This window comes from Panulirus ornatus, chromosome 8, assembly GCF_036320965.1.
Source record: "Panulirus ornatus isolate Po-2019 chromosome 8, ASM3632096v1, whole genome shotgun sequence".
NCBI classification, from domain to species: Eukaryota; Metazoa; Arthropoda; class Malacostraca; order Decapoda; family Palinuridae; genus Panulirus; species Panulirus ornatus.
In genome coordinates this window covers 3839091-3861450 of record NC_092231.1, presented here as the reverse complement: position 1 = coordinate 3861450, position 22360 = coordinate 3839091, and the positions used below count along the sequence as shown (strand labels likewise).

The following is a 22360-nucleotide window of genomic DNA, read 5'->3' as shown; positions in this document are numbered from 1 at the left end:
TCACTCCATCTTTCCACCTCCAATTTGGTCTCCCTCTTCTCCTCGTTCCCTCCACCTCCGACACATATATCCTCTTGGTCAATCTTTCCTCACTCATTCTCTCCATGTGCCCAAACCACTTCAAAACACCCTCTTCTGCTCTCTCAACCACGCTCTTTTTATTTCCACACATCTCTCTTACTCTTACGTTACTCACTCGATCAAACCACCTCACACCACACATTGTCCTCAAACATCTCATTTCCAGCACATCCATCCTCCTGCGCACAACTCTATCCATAGCCCACGCCTCGCAACCATACAACATTGTTGGAACCACTATTCCTTCAAACATACCCATTTTTGTTTTCTGAGATAATGTTCTCGACTTCCACACATTCTTCAAGGCCCCCAGAATTTTCGCCCCCTCCCCCACCCTATGATCCACTTCCGCTTCCATGGTTCCATCCGCTGCCAGATCCACTCCCAGATATCTAAAACACTTCACTTCCTCCAGTTTTTCTCCATTCAAACTCACCTCCCAATTGACTTGACCCTCAACCCTACTGTACCTAATAACCTTGCTCTTATTCACATTTACTCTTAACTTTCTTCTTCCACACACTTTACCAAACTCATATATATATATATATATATATATATATATATATATATATATATATATATATATTTTTTTTTTTTTTGCTTTGTCGATGTCTCCCGCGCTTGCGAGGTAGCGCAAGGAAACAGACGAAAGAAATGGCCCAACCCACCCCCATACACATGTATATACATACGTCCACACACGCAAATATACATACCTACACAGCTTTCCATGGTTTACCCCAGACGCTTCACATGCCCTGATTCAATCCACTGACAGCACGTCAACCCCGGTATACCACATCGATCCAATTCACTCTATTCCTTGCCCTCCTTTCACCCTCCTGCATGTTCAGGCCCCGATCACACAAAATCTTTTACACTCCATCTTTCCACCTCCAATTTGGTCTCCCACTTCTCCTCATTCCCTCCACCTCCGACACATATATCCTCTTGGTCAATCTTTCCTCACTCATTCTCTCCATGTGCCCAAACCATTTCAAAACACCCTCTTCTGCTCTCTCAACCACGCTCTTTTTATTTCCACACATCTCTCTTACCCTTACGTTACTTACTCGATCAAACCACCTCACACCACACATTGTCCTCAAACATCTCATTTCCAGCACATCCATCCTCCTGCGCACAACTCTATCCATAGCCCACGCCTCGCAACAATACAACATTGTTAGAGCCACTATTCCTTCAAACATACCCATTTTTGCTTACCGAGATAATGTTCTCGACTTCCACACATTCTTCAAGGCTCCCAGGATTTTCGCCCCCTCCCCCACCCTATGATCCACTTCCGCTTCCATGGTTCCATCCGCTGCCAGATCCACTCCCAGATATCTAAAACACTTTACTTCCTCCAGTTTTTCTCCATTCAAACTTACCTCCCAATTGACTTGACCCTCAACCCTACTGTACCTAATAACCTTGCTCTTATTCTCAATTACTCTTAACTTTCTTCTTTCACACACTTTACCACACTCAGTCACCAGCTTCTGCAGTTTCTCACATGAATCAGCCACCAGCGCTGCATCATCAGCGAACAACAACTGACCCACTTCCCAAGCTCTCTCATCCCCAACAGACTTCATACTTGCCCCTCTTTCCAAAAGTCTTGCATTTACCTCCCTAACAACCCCATCCATAAACAAATTAAACAACCATGGAGACATCACACACCCCTGCCGCAAACCTACATTTACTGAGAACCAATCACTTTCCTCTCTTCCTACACGTACACATGCCATACATCCTCGATAAAAACTTTTCACTGCTTCTAACAACTTGCCTCCCACACCATACATTAATACCTTCCACAGAGCATCTCTATCAACTCTGTCATATGCCTTCTCCAGATCCATAAATGCTACATAAAAATCCTACATACAAATCCTACATACAAATCCATTTGCTTTTCTAAGTATTTCTCACATACATTCTTCAAAGCAAACACCTGATCCACACATCCTCTACCACTTCTGAAACCACACCGCTCTTCCCCAATATATATATATATATATTTTTTTTTTTTTTTTTTTTTTTTTTTTTTTATACTTTGTCGCTGTCTCCCGCGTTTGCGAGGTAGCGCAAGGAAACAGACGAAAGAAATGGCCCAACCCCCCCCCATACACATGTACATACACACGTCCACACACGCAAATATACATACCTACACAGCTTTCCATGGTTTACCCCAGATGCTTCACATGCCTTGCTTCAATCCACTGACAGCACGTCAAGCCCTGTATACCACATGACTCCAATTCACTCTATTTCTTGCCCTCCTTTCACCCTCCTGCATGTTCAGGCCCCGATCACACAAAATCTTTTTCACTCCATCTTTCCACCTCCAATTTGGTCTCCCTCTTCTCCTCGTTCCCTCCACCTCCGACACATATATCCTCTTGGTCAATCTCTCCTCACTCATTCTCTCCATGTGCCCAAACCATTTCAAAACACCCTCTTCTGCTCTCTCAACCACGCTCTTTTTATTTCCACACATCTCTCTTACCCTTACGTTACTTACTCGATCAAACCACCTCACACCACACATTGTCCTCAAACATCTCATTTCCAGCACATCCATCCTCCTGCGCACAACTCTATCCATAGCCCACGCCTCGCAACCATACAACATTGTTGGAACCACTATTCCTTCAAACATACCCATTTTTGCTTTCCGAGATAATGTTCTCGACTTCCACACATTTTTCAAGGCTCCCAAAATTTTCGCCCCCCTCCCCCACCCTATGATCCACTTCCGCTTCCATGGTTCCATCCGCTGACAGATCCACTCCCAGATATCTAAAACACTTCACTTCCTCCAGTTTTTCTCCATTCAAACTCACCTCCCAATTGACTTGACCCTCAACCCTACTGTACCTAATAACCTTGCTCTTATTCACATTTACTCTTAACTTTCTTCTTCCACACACTTTACCAAACTCCGTCACCAGCTTCTGCAGTTTCTCACATGAATCAGCCACCAGCGCTGTATCATCAGCGAACAACAACTGACTCACTTCCCAAGCTCTCTCATCCCCAACAGACTTCATACTTGCCCCTCTTTCCAGGACTCTTGCATTTACCTCCCTAACAACCCCATCCATAAACAAATTAAACAACCATGGAGACATCACACACCCCTGCCGCAAACCTACATTCACTGAGAACCAATCACTTTCCTCTCTTCCTACACGTACACATGCCTTACATCCTCGATAAAAACTTTTCACTGCTTCTAACAACTTGCCTCCCACACCATATATTCTTAATACCTTCCACAGAGCATCTCTATCAACTCTATCATATGCCTTCTCCAGATCCATAAATGCTACATACAAATCCATTTGCTTTTCTAAGTATTTCTCACATACATTCTTCAAGGCAAACACCTGATCCACACATCCTCTACCACTTCTGAAACCGCACTGCTCTTCCCCAATCTGATGCTCTGTACATGCCTTCACCCTCTCAATCAATACCCTCCCATATAATTTACCAGGAATACTCAACAAACTTATACCTCTGTAATTTGAGCACTCACTCTTATCCCCTTTGCCTTTGTACAATGGCACTATGCACGCATTCCGCCAATCCTCAGGCACCTCACCATGAGTCATACATACATTAAATAACCTTACCAACCAGTCAACAATACAGTCACCCCCTTTTTTAATAAATTCCACTGCAATACCATCCAAACCTGCTGCCTTGCCGGCTTTCATCTTCCGCAAAGCTTTTACTACCTCTTCTCTGTTTACCAAATCATTTTCCCTAACCCTCTCACTTTGCACACCACCTCGTCCAAAACACCCTATATCTGCCACTCTGTCATCAGACACATTCAACAAACCTTCAAAATACTCATTCCATCTCCTTCTCACATCACCACTACTTGTTATCACCTCCCCATTTACGCCCTTCACTGAAGTTCCCATTTGCTCCCTTGTCTTACGCACCCTATTTACCTCCTTCCAGAACATCTTTTTATTCTCCCTAAAATTTACTGATAGTCTCTCACCCCAACTCTCATTTGCCCTTTTTTTCACCTCTTGCACCTTTCTCTTGACCTCCTGTCTCTTTCTTTTATACTTCTCCCACTCAATTGCATTTTTCCCTGCAAAAATCGTCCAAATGCCTCTCTCTTCTCTTTCACTAATACTCTTACTTCTTCATCCCACCACTCACTACCCTTTCTAAACAGCCCACCTCCCACTCTTCTCATGCCACAAGCATCTTTTGCGCAATCCATCACTGATTCCCTAAATACATCCCATTCCTCCCCCACTCCCCTTACTTCCATTGTTCTCACCTTTTTCCATTCTGTACACAGTCTCTCCTGGTACTTCCCCACACAGGTCTCCTTCCCAAGCTCACTTACTCTCACCATATATATATATTTTATATATATTTATATATATTTTCTTTCTTTTTTTTTTTAAACTATTCGCTATTTCCCGCGTTAGCGAAGTAGCGTTAAGAACAGAGGACTGGGCCTTTTTTGGAATATCCTCACCTGGTCCCCTCTGTTCCTTCTTTTGGAAAATTAAAAAAAAAAAAACGAGAGGGGAGGATTTCCAGCCCCCCGCTTCCTCCCCTTTTAGTCGCCTTTTAGTCGTAAGTAACATAAGGGTAAGAGAGGTGTAGAAATAAAAAGAGCGTGGTTGAGAGAGCAGAAGAGGGTGTTTTGAAATGGTTTGGGCACATGGAGAGAATGAGTGAGGAAAGATTGACCAAGAGGATATATGTGTCGGAGGTGGAGGGAACGAGGAGAAGAGGGAGACCAAATTGGAGGTGGAAGGATGGAGTGAAAAAGATTTTGTGTGATCGGGGCCTGAGCATGCAGGAGGGTGAGAGGAGGGCGAGGAATAGAGTGAATTGGAGCGATGTGGTGTACCGGGGTTGACGTGCTGTCAGTGGATTGAATCAGGGCGTGTGGGGCATCTGGGGTAAACCATGGAAAGCTGTGTAGGTATGTATATTTGCGTGTGTGGATGTATGTATATACATGTGTATGGGGGTGGGTTGGGCCATTTCTTTCGTCTGTTTCCTTGCGCTACCTCGCAAACGCGGGAGACAGCGACAAAGCAAAAAAAAAAATATATATATAGATATATATATGAGAGAGTATCATTAAATTTTAGGGAGAATAAAAAGATGTTCTGGAAGGAGGTAAATAAAGTGCGTAAGACAAGGGAGCAAATGGGAACTTCAGTGAAGGGCGCAAATGGGGAGGTGATAACAAGTAGTGGTGATGTGAGAAGGAGATGGAGTGAGTATTTTGAAGGTTTGTTGAATGTGTTTGATGATAGAGTGGCAGATATAGGGTGTTTTGGTCAAGGTGGTGTGCAAAGTGAGAGGGTTAGGGAAAATGATTTGGTAAACAGAGACGAGGTAGTAAAAGCTTTGCGGAAGATGAAAGCCGGCAAGGCAGCAGGTTTGGATGGTATTGCAGTGGAATTTATTAAAAAAGGGGGTGACTGTATTGTTGACTGGTTGGTAAGGTTATTTAATGTATGTATGACTCATGGTGAGGTGCCTGAGGATTGGCGGAATGCGTGCATAGTGCCATTGTACAAAGGCAAAGGGGATAAGAGTGAGTGCTCAAATTACAGAGGTATAAGTTTGTTGAGTATTCCTGGTAAATTATATGGGAGGGTATTGATTGAGAGGGTGAAGGCATGTACAGAGCATCAGATTGGGGAAGAGCAGTGTGGTTTCAGAAGTGGTAGAGGATGTGTGGATCAGGTGTTTGCTTTGAAGAATGTATGTGAGAAATACTTAGAAAAGCAAATGGATTTGTATGTAGCATTTATGGATCTGGAGAAGGCATATGATAGAGTTGATAGAGATGCTCTGTGGAAGGTATTAAGAATATATGGTGTGGGAGGCAAGTTGTTAGAAGCAGTGAAAAGTTTTTATCGAGGATGTAAGATATGTGTACGTGTAGGAAGAGAGGAAAGTGATTGGTTCTCAGTGAATGTAGGTTTGCGGCAGGGGTGTGTGATGTCTCCATGGTTGTTTAATTTGTTTATGGATGGGGTTGTTAGGGAGGTAAATGCAAGAGTTTTGGAAAGAGGGGTAAGTATGAAGTCAGTTGGGGATGAAAGAGCTTGGGAAGTGAGTCAGTTGTTGTTCGCTGATGATACAGCGCTGGTGGCTGATTCATGTGAGAAACTGCAGAAGCTGGTGACTGAGTTTGGTAAAGTGTGTGAAAGAAGAGAGTTAAGAGTAAATGTGAATAAGGGCAAGGTTATTAGGTACAGTAGGGTTGAGGGTCAAGTCAATTGGGAGGTAAGTTTGAATGGAGAAAAACTGGAGGAAGTAAAGTGTTTTAGATATCTGGGAGTGGATCTGGCAGTGGATGGAACCATGGAAGCGGAAGTGGATCATTGGGTGGGGGAGGGGGCGAAAATCCTGGGAGCCTTGAAGAATGTGTGGAAGTCGAGAACATTATCTCGGAAAGCAAAAATGGGTATGTTTGAAGGAATAGTTGTTCCAACAATGTTGTATGGTTGCGAGGCATGGGCTATGGATAGAGTTGTGCGCAGGAGGATGGATGTGCTGGAAATGAGATGTTTGAGGACAATGTGTGGTGTGAGGTGGTTTGATCGAGTAAGTAACGTAAGGGTAAGAGAGATGTGTAGAAATAAAAAGAGCGTGGTTGAGAGAGCAGAAGAGGGTGTTTTGAAATGGTTTGGGCACATGGAGAGAATGAGTGAGGAAAGATTGACCAAGAGGATATATGTGTCGGAGGTGGAGGGAATGAGGAGAAGTGGGAGACCAAATTGGAGGTGGAAAGATGGAGTGAAAAAGATTTTGTGTGATCGGGGCCTGAACATGCAGGAGGGTGAAAGGAGGGCAAGGAATAGAGTGAATTGGATCGATGTGGTATACCGGGGTTGACGTGCTGTCAGTGGATTGAATCAGGGCATGTGAAGTGTCTGGGGTAAACCATGGAAAGCTGTGTAGGTATGTATATTTGCGTGTGTGGACGTATGTATATACATGTGTATGGGGGTGGGTTGGGCCATTTCTTTCGTCTGTTTCCTTGCGCTACCTCGCAAACACAGGAGACAGCGGAAAAAAAAAACCTTATTATGTGAACATTTGTAAGATTTAACCATGATTTTTTTTTTTTTTTTTTTATACTTTGTCGCTGTCTCCCGCGTTTGCGAGGTAGCGCAAGGAAACAGACGAAAGAAATGGCCCAACCCCCCCCATACACATGTATATACATACGTCCACACACGCAAATATACATACCTACACAGCTTTCCATGGTTTACCCCAGACGCTTCACATGCCTTGATTCAATCCACTGACAGCACGTCAGCCCCGGTATACCACATCGCTCCAATTCACTCTATTCCTTGCCCTCCTTTCACCCTCCTGCATGTTCAGGCCCCGATCACACAAAATCTTTTTCACTCCATCTTTCCACCTCCAATTTGGTCTCCCTCTTCTCCTTGTTCCCTCCACCTCTGACACATATATCCTCTTGGTCAATCTTTCCTCACTCATCCTCTCCATGTGCCCAAACCACTTCAAAACACCCCCTTCTGCTCTCTCAACCACGCTCTTTTTATTTCCACACATCTCTCTTACCCTTACGTTACTCACTCGATCAAACCACCTCACACCACACATTGTCCTCAAACATCTCATTTCCAGCACATCCATCCTCCTGCGCACAACTCTATCCATAGCCCACGCCTCACAACCATACAACATTGTTGGAACCACTATTCCTTCAAACATACCCATTTTTGCTTTCCGAGTTAATGTTCTCGACTTCCACACATTCTTCAAGGCCCCCAGAATTTTCGCCCCCTCCCCCACCCTATGATCCACTTCCGCTTCCATGGTTCCATCCGCTGCCAGATCCACTCCCAGATATCTAAAACACTTCACTTCCTCCAGTTTTTCTCCATTCAAACTCACCTCCCAATTGACTTGACCCTCAACCCTACTGTACCTAATAACCTTGCTCTTATTCACATTTACTCTTAACTTTCTTCTTCCACACACTTTACCAAACTCAGTCACCAGCTTCTGCAGTTTCACACATGAATCAGCCACCAGCGCTGTGTCATCAGCGAACAACAACTGACTCACTTCCCAAGCTCTCTCATCCCCAACAGACTTCATACTTGCCCCTCTTTCCAAAACTCTTGCATTTACCTCCCTAACAACCCCATCCGTAAACAAATTAAACAACCATGGAGACATCACACACCCCTGCCGCAAACCTACATTCACTGAGAACCAATCACTTTCCTCTCTTCCTACACGTACACATGCCTTACATCCTATATAAAAACTTTTCACTGCTTCTAACAACTTTCCTCCCACACCATATATTCTTAATACCTTCCACAGAGCATCTCTATCAACTCTATCATATGCCTTCTCCAGATCCATAAGTGCTACATACAAATCCATTTGCTTCTCTAAGTATTTCTCACATACATTCTTCAAAGCAAACACCTGATCCACACATCCTCTACCACTTCTGAAACCACACTGCTCTTCCCCAATCTGATGCTCTGTACATGCCTTCACCCTCTCAATCAATACCCTCCCATATAATTTACCAGGAATACTCAACAAACTTATACCTCTGTAATTTGAGCACTCACTCTTATCCCCTTTGCCTTTGTACAATGGCACTATGCACGCATTCCGCCAATCCTCAGGCACCTCACCATGAGTCATACATACATTAAATAACCTTACCAACCAGTCAACAATACAGTCACCCCCTTTTTTAATAAATTCCACTGCAATACCATCCAAACCTGCTGCCTTGCTGGCTTTCATCTTCCGCAAAGCTTTCACTACCTCTTCTCTGTTTACCAAATCATTTTCCCTAACCCTCTCACTTTGCACACCACCTCGACCAAAACACCCTATATCTGCCACTCTATCATCAAACACATTCAACAAACCTTCGAAATACTCACTCCATCTCCTTCTCACATCACCACTACTTGTTATCACCTCCCCATTTGCGCCCTTCACTGAAGTTCCCATTTGCTCCCTTGTCTTACGCACTTTATTTACCTCCTTCCAGAACATCTTTTTATTCTCCCTAAAATTTAATGATACTCTCTCACCCCAACTCTCATTTGCCCTTTTTTTCACCTCTTGCACCTTTCTCTTGACCTCCTGTCTCTTTCTTTTATACATCTCCCACTCAATTGCATGATATCATTCATAATTTGTTTGCATTTTCTTTTGGCAAATTCAGTAAGACTTTCCTTTATTCATATAGGTTGTTTTGCATTATCTCACTATTTTTCTGTTTTCATTAGTGCTTTTCATCTTACTTGTTCTGTTATCATCTGCAAAACATCAAACTCCATTTTTTTTCATGATTTTGTTTGTGTTGAATATTATTATGAAGAGTACAGGACCATTTCTTGAGGAATTCCTGATATAACATCCTCATTGAACATAATTCCATTTGGTGTTGTTTTAGATTTTCTGAGTCCTTGTAACCATTCTTTTGATGAGTTGTTCAGGAGTGTCTTAGACAGTAAAGCCTCCCCTTTGATAGAAACTTTACTACTTCTCCCATAAGCAGGCCATAGGATTCTATTTCAAAGCTTTTTATGTTGTTTTGATACAGAAAGATGACACATACTTGAAATGGTATCTGTAGTTTTTTAATATTTTGTTACAAATTCTCTTACAGATCTTTGGTCTCAAGGGATTAAGTGAAGGAGAACAGCTGGGGAGATTCATGCTAATCTTCATCTTCTATGCATGGGTGACACTGCCTCTGATGTATCTGTGCTCATTCTTCTTTCGTATACCCTCTGCTGGATTTACCAGGATGATCATCATAAATATTATTTCTGGTATGCAGTAGCCCTAAGAATCTTTCATAAGCATAGCGAAGATGATTTATTACAATTATTGGAAAATGAGTTTTACTTTTAAATTTCTATATTCATTTTTTCCATGTGGGGATGAAGTGTGTGGCATGCAGAAAGTGGATGTGGACTTGTGAGAAAGTGAAGTGAATGGTTGAATCAGGGCATAAAATTGTTAGTGAGAGAGAAGAGGAAGGTATAGGGATTGTATCTGTAGGGTTGGCATGCAAATGATGAGTAATACAAAAAACTACATGACTCAAGACTGAGGTATTAGAGCTGAAAAAGAGGTCAAAATGAGATTTCGAATGAGAGACTTTCAGTGAACTTCAAAGAAAATAAGAAATTATTTTGGAAGAAGGGAAATTTGTCAAAACAGCACTGCAATTGATTTTCTCAAGAAAGGGAGTGACAGTGATGTTAACTGGTCACTCTGGCTTTCTGATGTTTGTATGGCACAAGAGATGCCAGAGGACTGGCAAAGTGCATGCACAGTGCCCATGTATAAAGGCAAGGGGGACAAGAATGAATGTTTAAACTACAAAGATAGCTCAGTGTTTGCAGAGCTCCTACCTAATGTTCCGACTGACTACTTCTATCTAATGCTGCTGCCTAATGTTTCTACGTACTACTTCTACCTAATGAGGAAGGAAAGCTATTAGATTCATTGAGGAGTTTTTATTGAGAGAGCAAAGCATTTGTGCAAGTGGAAAGGGAGAAGGGTAAGTGGTTCCTGATGAACATCAGTCTGTATCATGGATGTGTGATGTCACATGGCTGTTTGATCTGTTGATGGACAGGGTGATCAGAGAAGTAAATTTGAGGGTTTTGGAGAGAGGGGTAGGCCTATAGTATGTTGGTAATGGGTGGCAGGTTATTTGCTGTTAGCAGATGAAAGGACTTTGATGGCAGACTCCAGAGAGGAACTCTAGAAGCTGGTGTCAGCATATGGGAGAGTGTGTGGAAAGATGTGCTGTTGTAGGAGGGCATGGGAAGGAAATCACCTGCCGTTTGCAGATGACAGTACTCTGGTGGGACATTGTAGGGAGGAATTCCAGAAGCTGGTTATAGGGTCTGGGAATGTTTATGAAATGAAGAATTGAGTGAATGTGAACAAAGTTAAGGTAATTAAGTGCAGTAAGGGGATGAGACAGGATGGATTGCATGTAAGTTTAAATGGGAAGGATCTGTAAGAGGTGGAATGCTTTATGTATCTAGAAGTTGACAAAGTAGAGGGTGGAACCATGGAGACTGAAGTGAGTCATAGACTTGAAGAGGGGGCGAAGATCCCAGGAACATTGAGGAATGATCGGAAAGATAAGTCGATGTTTGTCAGGGTAAAGATGAGTATGTTTGTAGATAGAGTAGTCCCAACAGTGTTGTATTTGTGAGTCTAGGGCTTTGAATGCAAAAGAATGAAAGAGGTTGGATATGAAGGATATTAGATGCCTAAGGACAATATTTACTGTGTGGCAGATTGATTGTGAAACGAATGACTGTATAATGTGGTGGTAAGTGCAGAGTGAATGAGAGACCTGACAAGGGTATGTTGAAATGGTTCAGACATGTCGAGACGATGATCAAAGAAAGACTTGCTTAGAGAATCTACTTCTCAGAAGTGGAGGGAGGAAAGAGGAGTACCTATGGTCCAATTTGGCCATGAGGTCTGGATAAGCATGAAGTGCTCACCACATGTTTTGCTTTATGAATAAAACTTCTCAGCTGCTACCTTCATTGCATAACTATCTGTTCTTGGTTCATATGGGACTGATTTCAACCACTTGTTAAGTACCCTTTTAAATATTTTTGTGGTTCTTCCATGCATATGTCTAATATATCCATGCAGTGCAGTACACTAAGTAGTCATTCTAGATTCTTGGTTGTGCTGTCTTATGATTTTATTTGATTTACATTATGTTCCATGGTATTCTTTAAAATTTGATAACTCTGCCTGTTCCTTGTTGGGAGGCTCTCGAGTTTAATACTTTTTCTTTTATACCTGCATTTTGTTGTCATGAATATATTACCAAATATCATTCCTATCTTATGCCTTATTGACAAAGTTTTTTCAGCCTTTCTTGGTACAGTAGTTCGTGTATTCCATCTTTTCAATTTTGCTCTTGAAGTGCCTCTGAATTTTCTAAGAAGATGGAATCATGAAGTGAAGAGGCTTTGAGATGATGGGGCCTGAACATTTACAAGGGTTAGTAACATGCATGGAATAGAATGAATTGGATAAATGTGGTATAAGACATGGTGACATGCTGTCAGTGGGCTTTAACAGGCAATATGAATTGGTTCAGGTTAAGTCACAGAATAATCTGTGGGGCTTGGTTGTGGATGGTGTCATTGCATTATAGATGATATTAAGAGAATGGATGTGTGCAGATGAGACTGTTTCTTGTCCGTTCCAGATGCCATCTAGCTAAGGTGGAAAAATGCAGTTTTGTATGGTTATGATCATGAAAATTAGAGGTGAGCTTTTATTTTATCTCTGATAAACCACTAATGTAATAAGACATTTTATGTTACAGGAATGGCTACAGTCATCACTGTAACTATTCTCCGCATACCAGATCTGCAGCTTGGCCATGTAGCAGACTTGCTGGACTGGATATTTTTGCTTTTCCCATCATATGCTATGGCTACAGCTATTACTGATGTTTACAGTAATTATAGATCTACAAAAATTTGTCGCCGAACTGCTATTACCCTCATATGTTCCTTGGGAATAGCTCCTAACCCATGTTGTAAGGGTAAGTTTGCCTTTCATTGATATTATTTTCTTGGTATGCTAAATACATGAATAGACATAAGAAGCATTTTTCATGCTGAATACAAATCTGGTGTTAGAATAAGGTTTAGTCATCTTTACAATATTCATTTAAGCTTTTAAATGAAGTCAATTTTATGATATTTTTTGATCCTTTGCATTGTACTTACTGAGTATGTATCAGTAAATGATAGCATTATGATATGTTTTTAATGAATATTTCAAGTATAGAAGTGTTTGAATATCTTATCTTTCAACTTTGAAACAAAAAGTTTTTTTAAGCTAAAGAATACCCTGAACTATTGCCTTCAATTTTTGGCATTTTTCTCAGAAAAATAGATATCCTTTAAAAACTCATTATAAGAAGTATTTTTCATGATGAATACAAATCTAGTGTTAAGATATCGTTTAGTCGTCTTTATGACATTCAGTTAAGCTGTTAAATGAAGTCAATTTAAGAATATTTTCAGATCCTTTTTATCGTATTTACTGAGTATGTATCAATGACTAAGAGCAATATGATATACTTTCTATGATTATTTCAAGTATAGAAGTGTTTGAATATCTTATCTTTCAGAAAAATTTATTTATTTTGCTGTGTCGCTGTCTCCCGCATTTGCAAGGTAGCGCAAGGAAACAGACGAAAGAAATGGCCCAACCCACCCCCATACACATGTATATACATACACGTCCACACACGCAAGTATACATACCTATACATCTCAATGTACACATATATATATATACACACACAGACATATACACATGTACATAATTCATACTGTCCGCCTTTATTTATTCCCATCGCCACCTCGCCACACATGGAATAACCCCAGACGCTTCACATCCCCTGATTCAATCCATTGACAGCACGTCGACCCGGGTATACCACATCGATCCAATTCACTCTATTCCTTGCCTGCCTTTCACCCTCCTGCATGTTCAGGCCCCGATCACTCAAAATCTTTTTCACTCCATCTTTCCACCTCCAATTTGGTCTCCCACTTCTCCTTGTTCCCTCCACCTCCGACTCATATATCCTCTTGGTCAATCTTTCCTCACTCATTCTCTCCATGTGCCCAAACCATTTCAAAACACCCTCTTCTGCTCTCTCAACCACGCTCTTTTTATTTCCACACATCTCTCTTACCCTTACATTACTTACTCCCTCAAACCACCTCACACCACATATTGTCCTCAAACATCTCATTTCTAGCACATCCACCCTCCTGCGCACAACTCTATCCATAGCCCACGCCTCACAACCATATAACATTGTTGGAACCGCTATTCCTTCAAACATACCCATTTTTGCTTTCCGAGATAATGTTCTTGACTTCCAGGCTCCTAGGATTTTTGCCCCCTCCCCCACCCTATGATTCACTTCCGCTTCCATGGTTCCATCCACTGCCAGATCCACTCCCAGATATCTAAAACACTTTACTTCCTCCAGTTTTCCTCCATTCAAACTTACCTCCCAATTGACTTGACCCTCAACCCTACTGTACCTAATAACCTTGCTCTTATTCACATTCAGAAAAATGTTTCCTTTAAAAATTCATTATAAAAAGTATTTTTCATACTGAATACAAATCTGGTGTTAAAATAAGGTTTAGTCATCTTTATGATATTCATTTAAGCTTTGAAATGAAGTCAATTTTGAAATATTTTATGATCCTTTGCATCGTATTTACTGAGTATGTATTAGTAACTGAGAGCATTATGATGTTTTCCATGAATATTTCAAGTATAGAAGTGTTTGAATATCTTATCTTTCAATTTTGAAACAAAAAGTTTTTTGAGCTAAAGATTACCCTGAATTTTTGGCATTTTTCTCAGAAAAATAGATTTCCTTTAAAAACCCATCATAAGAAGTATTTTTCATGCTGAATACAAATCTGGTGTTGAAATATCATTTAGTCGTCTTTATGACATTCATTTAAGCTGTTAAATGAAGTCAATTTTAGGATATTTTCTAATTCTTTTTATCGTATTTACTGGGTATGTATCAATGACTAAGAGTATTGTGATATATTTTTCATCATTATTTCAAGTATAGAAGTGGCTGAATATCTTATCTTTCAGTTTTAAAACAAAAAATTGTTTGGGGTTGAGATGACCAGTGGAATGCTACATGGTTCTCTTTTGGGATCATTACTCCTTTTGATCAGTGTGAATAATTTGCCTGAAAATATAGACTCTTACCTGAAGATGTTTGCAGATGAGCACAAAGGTCATGAGGGAAGTGGTAAACAAGAAGATTGTATTAACTCGCTAATGCAAGAAATTGTGAACAAGCATGGAAAAAACCATTGTGTGATGTATTTATTGAAATCAGACCTGGAAAGATGCCATAAAGTGTGTATTGTGTATGATGTATGTAGTGTGAAATCACACTGGGGAATAAACCATGATTATAGTACAGTACAGTTGCAGAGATATGCAGCCACCATACTACCTGCCTGCCTTTTTCCCTGTCCATTCAACATTCTACAAAACTTGAAGTAAATATGGTAACTTTTCATAGCATTTTCTTTACTTATGCATATCTTATGACATTTCTTGATTATTACACCATGATTATCATGGCATGTTTATTACACCTCTTAACGTTTCATTTGCATTGCACATCAGCTAGATAATGGATGTGAGTGAATGCTTCTTTTGTTGTTTTGTTGTTGTTGCTACCTCATTAATGCAGAAAATGGTAATCCAGTATGTAGAAAATGAATAATGGCAAGATGGGGGGGATCTGACTAAATACATAGACTATTCCGTGATAGATGGCATGCGTTTTGAACTGATCAGGAAACTCATAACTGAATCCTCACCAAAGCATCTTGGGTAAACCATGGAAAGTTTTGTGGGGCCTGGATGTGGAAAGGGAGCTGTGGTTTCAGTGCATTACACATAAGAGCTAGATACTGAGTGTGAATGAACATGGGCTTTTATTGTCTTTTCCTAGCATTACCTCGCACTCTTGGGGGGAGGGGGGTGCCATTTTATGTGTGGCGGGGTGACGATGGGAATGGATGAAGGCAGCAAGTATGAATATGTACATGTGTATATATGTATATGTCTGTGTGTGTATATGTATGTATACATTGAAATGTATAGGCATGTATATGTGCGTGTGTGGGCATTTATGTGTATACATTTGTATGTGGGTGGGTTGAGCCATTCTTTCACCGGTTTACTTGCGCTACCTCGCTAACGCGGGAGACAGCAACTGAGTATAATAAGAAAAAATGATAATTAGTTTTATTCTTATCATTATTATTATTATTATTATTATTATCATTATTTTATTTATATTTATTTTGCTTCACCCTCTCAATCAATACCCTCCCATATAATTTGCCAGGAATACTCAACAAACTTATACCTCTATAATTTGAGCACTCACCTTTGTTCCCTTTGCCTTTGTACAGTGGCACTATGCAAACATTCCGCCAATCCTCAGGCACCTCACCATGAATCATACATACATTAAATAACCTTACCAACCAGTCAACAACACAGTCACCCCCTTTTTCTATAGATTCCACTGCAATACCATCCAAACCTGCTGCCTTGCTGGCTTTCATCTTCCGCAAAGCTTTCACTACCTCTTCTCTGTTTACCAAATCATTTTCCCTAACCCTCTCACTTTGCACACCACCTCGACCAAGACACCCTATATCTGCCACTCTATCATCAAACACATTCAACAAAACTTCAAAATGCTCACTCCACCTCCTTCTCACATCACCACTACTTGTTATCACCTCCCCATTAGCCCCCTTCACTGAAGTTTCCATTTGTTCCCTTGTCTTACGCACTTTATTTACCTCCTTCCAAAACATCTTTTTATTCTCCCTAAAATTTAATGATACCCTCTCACCCTAACTCTCATTTGCCCTCTTTTTCACCTCTTGCACCTTTCTCTTGACCTCCTGTCTCTTTCTTTTATACATCTCCCACTCATTTGCATTATTATTATTATTATTATTATCATACTTAATCGCTGTTTTCTGTGTCAGCGAGATAGCGTGAGAAAACAGACAAAGAATGGCTCATCCACTCATATACACACACATATAGGATGGTGAAAGGCGTGCAAGGAATAGAGTGAATTGGAACGATGTGGTATACCGGGGTCGACGTGCTGTCAATGGATTGAATCAGGTCATGTGAAGCATCTGGGGTAAACCATGGAAAGTTCTGTGGGGCCTGGATGTGGAAAGGGAGATGTGGTTTTGGTGCATTATTACATGACAGCTAGAGTCTGAGTGTGAACGAATGGGGCCTTTGTTGTCGTTTCCTAGCGCTACCTTGCACACGTGAGGGGGGGAGGGGGTTGTTATTCCATGTGTGGCGGGGCGGCGGTGGGAATGAATAAAGGCAGACAGTATGAATTGTGTACATGTGTATATATGTATATGTCTGTGTGTGTATATATATATGTATACATTGAGATGTATAGGTATGTATATTTGCGTGTGTGGACTTGTATGTATATACATAAACACCCATATATGCCTAATATACATACATATACAAATCAATACATACACACATATGTACATATACATACACATACAAAGACATATACATATATACACATGTACATATTCATACTTGCTTGCCTTCATCCATTCCTGTTGCTACCCCGCCCCACAGGAAACAGCATCGCTACCCCCGGCTTCAGCTAGGTAGCTCCAGGAAAACAGACAAAAAGGCCACATTCGTTCTCACCCAGTCTCTAGCTGTCATGTATAGTGCACTGAAGCCACAGCTCCGTATCTACATCCAGTTCTGAAACTGCACTCTTTGATTCTGTACATATTAGGGGCTAGATATATATATATTATATTCTTGGGGACAGCAAAGAAAGAATGATACTCACATATCTCCTGCATATTGTAGACGATGACTTAGAGGGGCAAAGGTGGGTGGTTGTTAGAAATTATTCCCTTCCATATTATCATTTTCTACAGGCAGGAATGGAAGAGGGAGGCTTGCAAGGATTATTCCTTGAAATCTCAGTTGCCTGTTCCTAATACTACATCACTATGGAGGAAAATGTGAACATTTATGAAAGATAATAAGAAAAATTAATATAAAGTTTTTTTGTTGGGTAACTATGGAAACTTTTACTCATGTATTTAATTTTTGTGCACAATTTGTGAAACTAATCATCATAGAATATACAATTTCCCTGTACTCAGACTGGTAATATGACTAGTAAGCTAATTATTTTTTTTTTTTTTTTTGTTTTTCCCTCAGAATCTTCCAAATGTGGTAGCTTTGGTTGTGTGGACTGGAATGAAGATTTTCTGGCCTGGGAAAAGCTTGGGATTGGTCGGATGTTGGTATTCATGGGATTAGAAGGCATTTTGTTTTACTCACTTATTGCTTTAACTGAGCTGAAGGTGTTCCAAAGAGCCAGGTACTCATTTTCTCGAGTTTGGCGGAAAGTGGGAATTAAACCACAGGAAGGTAAGTGCAAAATTTTTTAGAGTATCTTGAGCTCATGTGATTTTAAAAGAAAATGTAGGTTTATTCTATGTTTATGTACACTTACATATTGTAATGCATTGTAGTACATTTGAAATAGCATGAAAGGAAATTATGTCCATTGAACCCCTCTTATCAGTTCATTTGAAATGAGATCATATGTATGCAAGTGGTTAAGAAATTCACTTTGAATATGAAAGGTAGTTTCAGTATAATGTAGCATAGTTTTTAGTTCTCCTGTGTGGACTGGCAGACACTATTTAACATTTGAGGTAAATAGGCATATTTGCCTCCTTACATGGTCTGTAATCCCTCATTACACCCCCATTTATCATATGGCTAGGCCAAAATATTCAGAGACATATCTTATGCTTGGTTGTGATTGGTTCTCAGTGAATGTAGGTTTGCGGCAGGGGTGTGTGATGTCTCTATGGTTGTTTAATTTGTTTATGGATGGGGTTGTTAGGGAGGTGAATGCAAGAGTTTTGGAAAGAGGGGCAAGAATGAAGTCTGTTGTGGATGAGAGAGCTTGGGAAATGAGTCAGTTGTTGTTCGCTGATGATACAGCGCTGGTGGCTGATTCATGTGAGAAACTGCAGAAGCTGGTGACTGAGTTTGGTAAAGTGTGTGAAAGAAGAAAGTTAAGAGTAAATGTGAATAAGAGCAAGGTTATTAGGTACAGTAGGGTTGAGAGTCAAGTCAGTTGGGAGGTAAGTTTGAATGGAGAAAAACTGGAGGAAGTAAAGTGTTTTAGATATCTGGGAGTGGATCTGGCAGCGGATGGAACCATGGAAGCGGAAGTGAATCATAGGGTGGGGGAGGGGGCGAAAATCCTGGGAGCCTTGAAGAATGTGTGGAAGTCGAGAACATTATCTCGGAAAGCAAAAATGGGTATGTTTGAAGGAATAGTGGTTCCAACAATGTTGTATGGTTGCGAGGCGTGGGCTATGGATAGAGTTGTGCGCAGGAGGGTGGATGTGCTGGAAATGAGATGTTTGAGGACAATGTGTGGTGTGAGGTGGTTTGATCGAGTAAGTAATGTAAGGGTAAGAGAGATGTGTGGAAATAAAAAGAGCGTGGTTGAGAGAGCAGAAGAGGGTGTTTTGAAATGGTTTGGGCACATGGAGAGAATGAGTGAGGAAAGATTGACCAAGAGGATATATGTGTCGGAGGTGGAGGGAACGAGGAGAAGTGGGAGACCAAATTGGAGGTGGAAAGATGGAGTGAAAAAGATTTTGAGTGATCGGGGCCTGAACATGCAGGAGGGTGAAAGGCGGGCAAGGAATAGAGTGAATTGGATCGATGTGGTATACCGGGATTGACGTGCTGTCAGTGGATTGAATCAGGGCATGTGAAGCGTCTGGGGTAAACCATGGAGAGCTGTGTGGGGCCTGGATGTGGAAAGGGAGCTGTGGTTTCAGGCATTATTGCATGACAGCTAGAAACTGAGTGTGAACGAATGAGGCCTTTGTTGTCTTTTCCTAGCGCTACCCCGCACACATGAGGGTGGAGGGGGATGGTATTCCATGTGTGGTGAGGTGGCGATGGGAATGAATAAAGGCAGACAGTGTGAATTGTGTGCATGGGTATATATGTATGTGTCTGTGTGTGTATATATATGTGTACATTGTGATGTATAGGTATGTATATTTGCGTGTGTGGACGTGTGTATATACATGTGTGTGGGGGTGGGTTGAGCCATTTCTTTCGTCTGTTTCCTTGCGCTACCTCGCAAACGCGGGAGACAGCGACAAAGCAAAATAATGATAATAATAATAATATCTTATGCTATTCCAGCTCTCCTTGTTCTTTGGATGCCTTTGCATGGAGAAACCAGTGCAAATATTTTCAACCCGTTTTCAGTGCCTTACCAAGTTTTTTCATTTCTTGTTCTTTTCATGATTTCCACTTTTCCTCCAGTCGCTTTGATACTGGGATTTTATCCCTTTAATCCTTTCATTGTGCTGCAATGTATTTGTGGTTAGACAGGGTGCTAAAAGACTGTACCTCTGAATTTGCCCCTGTGCTTGCTCGTCTGTTCCATTTTGGTTTAAAAACCAAAAATTTTCCTTTGCCTTGGAAGCATGCATTGATACGTCCCATCCCAAAGAAGGATGACTGTTCTGACCCTGTTAACTATTGTCCTGTTACTTTGTCATCGACCATTTCTGAAGTCTTTGAATCCCTCCTCAACTCCTATATCCTTAAATGCCTCAAAAATCACAGTCTTCTCTCTGGATGGCTTCCTTAATGCAGAATCCACTGGTGTTATTCTTTTCTATCTTACTGTCAGGTCATCATCCTTGAAAGATTTTCAGGAGTCATGTGTAGCTGCCCTTGACATATCTAAGGCTTTTGAAAGGTTGTGGCATCAGAGTCTCATCTCTAAGCACCCCTCTTTTGGCTTTCCTCCCTCACTCTGCTCCTTCATATCTAGCTTCCTCTCTGGCTGATCTTTCTCTGTGGTTGTTTATGGATCAGTCATTCCCCTTTCCTCCATCAACAGCAGTGTTCCTCAAGGTTCTGTCCTGTCCCTTACACTTTTTCTCCTTTTTTCAATGATTTCCACTCCCACAAATAATCTAATGCACTCATATGCTTGATGACTCAACACTGCATTTATCCACATCCTTCAGTTCTGTTCCCACTCATCTCACTTGATCTTGACACAGCCTCCTCAGTAAACTCAGACTTGGACAGGGTATCTTACTGGGGTACACAAAATCTTGCCAAGTTTAATGCCTTCAAGACCCAGTTTCTTAGCATTACTGTAACATCCACTCTCTCTTGGAAACCCAACATTACAGGAATAGCTAAGTCTGCCTTTAAGAAACTGGATGTCCTGTTTGGATGTCGATACTTCTCTTCAGAACAGTTGCTCCATTTATACAAGGTATTGATTCATCCTTGTATGGAGCATTGGTCTCACATCAGGGGTGGATCTAGCTCTGCAACCTTACTTGACAGAGTAGAGCTGAAAGTGGACCACCTGATAAACTGTCCCAGGCTAACTTCCAAACTTGACCACCTTGTCCTACGCCACAATTTTGGTTCACTGTCCATCTTACGTAGGTATTACTTAGGTTTTTGCCCCCAAGAGCTAGTTGCTTGTGTGCCCACACCACTAGCTAGACCACGCAATACTTGGCAAGCTGCTGCGTCAAATGATTATTGTGTGGCTAGCAGTATCTCAAGGGTGGGTTGTTGTGATACCTGCTTCTTTCCCAACATGTCTAAGCTTTAGAATTCTCTACCCCCTCTTGTCTTTCCCAATAACTATGACCTGGCACATTTCAAAAAACAGGTTTTTCACTTTATCAAAAAATCATAAATATTTTCCCTTCTCTTTTCTTTTTCCATTTCATAATCATCTCTATATTTCAATTAAGGCCTGATCTTAATGTGAACTTTTGTCTGTGACTGGAGCCTTCAACATGAAAAAAGAGTATATTGCACCAAGTCACATATGTGGCCTTGCATAGTTACATGGTTGCAGTGTGGCTTTAAATCTTCATTCCCTCATTTGAATTCCCAGTTGATGTATGGTTCCACATCCTGTCCGTAAATGTCACTAGTAGTCTAAAAACACAGCTTGAAAAATATCACGCAACACAGTCACTCATAAATCTTGTGTGTTACTACATCACTGAAGTGAAAGGCTAGATCTGTCTGCATATTATTGTAGTTATTTTTACAGTAAAAGAAAGAGAGTCTCTTGTGGTGTTTATGTTTTTGATGAAAATAAGTTTCTTTCATTTTATGTAAATAATACTCTTTCTTTGAATTATGTGCATATGTAAATTATGCATATGAAATATAAAGATTATGTATATGTAAAAGTGGGTGAGGATTGGGAGTTATTTAGGGAAGCAGTGCTGGCATGTGCAAGAGATGCATGTGGCATGCAGAAGATGGAAGGTATGGAGATTAGAAAGGGTAGTGAATGGTGTGATGAAGAAATAGAGTTGCAGATGAAAAGAGAGGCATTTGTGTAGTACTTACAGGCAAAGGGTGCAATGATTAGGGGATGTATAAGGGAAAGCAACAGGAACTCAAGAGGAAGGTGCAGGGGTTGGAAATGAGGGTAAATGAGAGTTGGGATGAGCAAATA

The 22360-nt window shown here is 40.9% G+C and overlaps 1 protein-coding gene across 1 annotated transcript in view; it reads left to right on the top strand.

Moving 5' to 3' along the window:
- Abca3 (ATP binding cassette subfamily A member 3) overlaps positions 1-22360 on the top strand; it is a 201783-nt gene that overhangs the window by 133882 nt on the left and 45541 nt on the right. The window contains exons 27-29 of the mRNA XM_071663978.1: positions 9797-9962; positions 12512-12733; positions 18019-18231. Coding sequence (XP_071520079.1) covers positions 9797-9962; positions 12512-12733; positions 18019-18231 — 601 coding nt within the window. The remainder of the gene's footprint in view (positions 1-9796; positions 9963-12511; positions 12734-18018; positions 18232-22360) is intronic.